This window comes from Apis dorsata, unplaced genomic scaffold (genome assembly GCF_000469605.1).
Source record: "Apis dorsata unplaced genomic scaffold, Apis dorsata 1.3 scaffold_916, whole genome shotgun sequence".
In the NCBI taxonomy this organism is placed as follows: Eukaryota; Metazoa; Arthropoda; class Insecta; order Hymenoptera; family Apidae; genus Apis; species Apis dorsata.
This window is the reverse complement of record NW_006264027.1, coordinates 12,455-15,647: the sequence shown is the minus strand read 5'-3', so window position 1 is coordinate 15,647 and position 3,193 is coordinate 12,455. Positions and strand designations below refer to the sequence as shown.

General features: G+C 19.1%; 1 protein-coding gene across 1 annotated transcript in view; it reads right to left on the bottom strand.

The window, feature by feature from the left end:
• Positions 1 to 2,104: 2,104 nt before the first annotated feature.
• The window catches only part of LOC102679135 (NADH dehydrogenase [ubiquinone] flavoprotein 2, mitochondrial), a 12,986-nt gene continuing 11,897 nt past the window's right edge, over positions 2,105 to 3,193 (bottom strand). Inside the window, exons 3-5 of the mRNA XM_006623564.2 lie at positions 3,139 to 3,193; positions 2,532 to 2,990; positions 2,105 to 2,316 (exon numbers count right to left, since the gene is read on the bottom strand). Of these exons, the coding sequence (XP_006623627.1) occupies positions 2,143 to 2,316; positions 2,532 to 2,990; positions 3,139 to 3,193 (688 nt within the window). The 3' untranslated portion in view covers positions 2,105 to 2,142. The remainder of the gene's footprint in view (positions 2,317 to 2,531; positions 2,991 to 3,138) is intronic.

The window sequence follows — 3,193 nt, the reverse complement described above, 5'->3', positions numbered from 1 at the left end:
TATATAATATATAATAATTATTAATATTATTGTTTTCAAGATTGATTATATTATAAAAATTTAAATAAAAAATGCAAAATAAGATTATGATTATTTTACTTATTTCTTATAATTCGATTCAGAAAATATAATATATATACAATAATTATATAATATATATATATATTTATAATATTACGTATGCTTATGAATAAAAAATTATGTCTGGATTACAGTTAATCTAAAAATATAAATTTGATATTTTTGTTTCTATTTAGTTATTAAATATAATGAATTATAGAACAAATGGAGTAATTGAAGAAAAAAGAAGTGGATAAAGATATTTTGTTTTGAGATTATCAGTCAGATTTATCAATAGAACTTCAATTAATAATCCCTAGACATGTGGAATTTGTAGTTTAAGAAATATTGATAAGACAAAGGATTTGATATGATGAGAAATAAAACTTTGACAAAATTGAAACATTGTTTGACTGCCATATATCTCATATGACATTATATGCTATTTATTTCTTTTTATATAATTAATAATCATAATAATATAAAAAAATAAAATATTTAAAAATTAAAGTATCTGAAAAATGATATAATCATGCATATAATATATTGTCATATCATATTATATAAATGTATTAAGCTATATCATTATATAGGAAGAAGATTTAAAAGCTGCGAAATACATTTATCTTATTATTTAAAGTATTCAATGCAAATTATATGATAAAAATGTCAAATTAAGAAATGCAGAAAATATTTTATTGAAGATTTAGAATTTAATTATAGTAGATAATGTCAAATTGATATCTTTTATTACATGTTTACATATTTAAAAAAATTCAATTTTTAAAAGATTTGAATTGATTTTGTGTTTTAATAAAATAAATTTAAATTTTTTTACAGAAATCATATATTTTTTTTTTTTATAATATACAGAATATTGATATATTCACATAAGACATCTTAGGAGGCTTGATTCTAAGAAACAAAAAAAATACAAAAATTAATAATTCATAAGTATCACTTATTTATTAAATTATAAGCAATTTAAGTTTGCAAAACAGAGATGAAGACAAAATGAAATGACAATGTGATGAAAATAGAATCCTGATTGAATGTACATCAATAGATCTAGAATTTGAAATAAGAATTGGAAAAATAAGAAAGAAAATAATAAGATAATTCCTGAATCAGTATTCATTTGTATTTAAAATTATAAATTATTTTTGCAAAAATAAAATAATTTTTTATATTCTAAAATCGGTTTCAATTTCTCATGCACTTTATTAAGTATATTTAATATTTCTCTATTAAATAGAATAAATCTAAATTGTTCTCTGAATTTGCAATAATACAATAAGAAGATATTATAAATTATTCAAAATCATGTATTTATATTTTTAATAAGATTTAATTTTAACTTTTTTTTGTTTTTTTTTTTCTATATCATATTTTAACTGAAATTAAAATATGTTTAAATTAATGATTTCATTTAAAATAGTGTTTATTTTAAAATTTTATAAAAAAAATTGTTATTTATTTAAGTATATTCTTAAATAATGTATTTTAAGGATTTTTTAAATCATACATAACAAATATATTTAACATTATATTAGAAATACTATGATATGATATTTTTATTTAAATGCTATACTTTATATATAAATTTTAATTAATATTAATAAATAAAAATGTCATGCATTTATATTTATTACTTAATTGTTAATAATAATTAATCTCTTTATTAAAGTATATACATTTAAACATGTATTAGAAATACATACATATGTAATTAATATATATATATGTTTTAATCTGTGTAGTTTTTTGTTTCACAACTAACATATTTTATAATATACTTTATTTTTAATATTTTTAATAAGACAGAAATCGAAATAAATATAAAAGTTAGATAAAGTGAAATAAAGGCAGAAATGGTAATGATTAAACAGAGAACAATCTTTAATATATTTTTAATAGATGCAGGAATAGAAAATAAATAAATTAAAAATGATTATTTTTTGAATGCTATAATATAAAATAAAGAGATTTGATTGAATTGAAACAAATTATAAAGTATAATTGAATTTTTCCTTTTAATATTAGATTATCTATTTAAACAAATTATACAATGTATTATACAAATTATAAATCTGATCTAACTCCAAATCCAGGTCCTGGCGGTGGAGATATTAATGATGTTAAACCTCCTGCTGGATCTGCTGCAAATCTAGAAGAATTTTGTGGTCCTGGTGGTGGTTTTTTACCTTTTTTAAATGCATTTATTATAGAAATAGCACTTTCAGGTGTTAGATCTTCCTGTAAATATATTTTATAATAATTTGTTACATATATATATATTTGTATATATATTATAAATATATTTATAAATGCTCAAGAGTGACATGTAAATTATAAAATTTTTTCATAATTAAAAAAATATTCATTTCAAAAATTTATATACAAAATATAATATTAAAATGGTATAATATTTTATATGTTAAATAAAATATTTAAAATAAAACTAAACATACATAATAATCATCATTAATTTGAAACATTGGTGCATTAGCACAAGCACCAAGACATTCTACTTCAGAAATTGTGAAAAGTTTATCTGTAGACATTTCTCCGACTTTACAATTTGTAGCTTTAGTTACAGCTTCTACAATAGAATCGGAATTTCGTAACCAACATGGAGTACAAGTACAAATTTGTACATGATATTTTCCCATTGGTCTTCTATTAAACATTGTATAAAATGTTGCAACTTCATAAACTCTCATGCGAGGTATATTTAATATTTCTGCTACTTTGTGCATAGCAGAAATGGGTAACCATCCATGTTGTCGTTGAGCCAAATCTAATAAAGGTATCATTGCACCACGTTTATGACCTTCAGGATAAATTTTCAAAAGAGCTTCAATACGTTTTTTATTTGCTTCATTGAATTCAAATGGTATACTTGGATTATCAACTTCACTATCTCTATGCTATTAAAATAAAAATGAATTAATATTATATAATATGATTATATAATACAATATTAATTAATAAAGTTTCATATGATATTTATTAATTTTTATATGATTTTAATTAATTTTATTATATATATATATATATATATAAAACAATACATACAACAAACAATTGATCTGAAGTGCGAATGATTGAAGTTTGTAATCCTCTAACATTT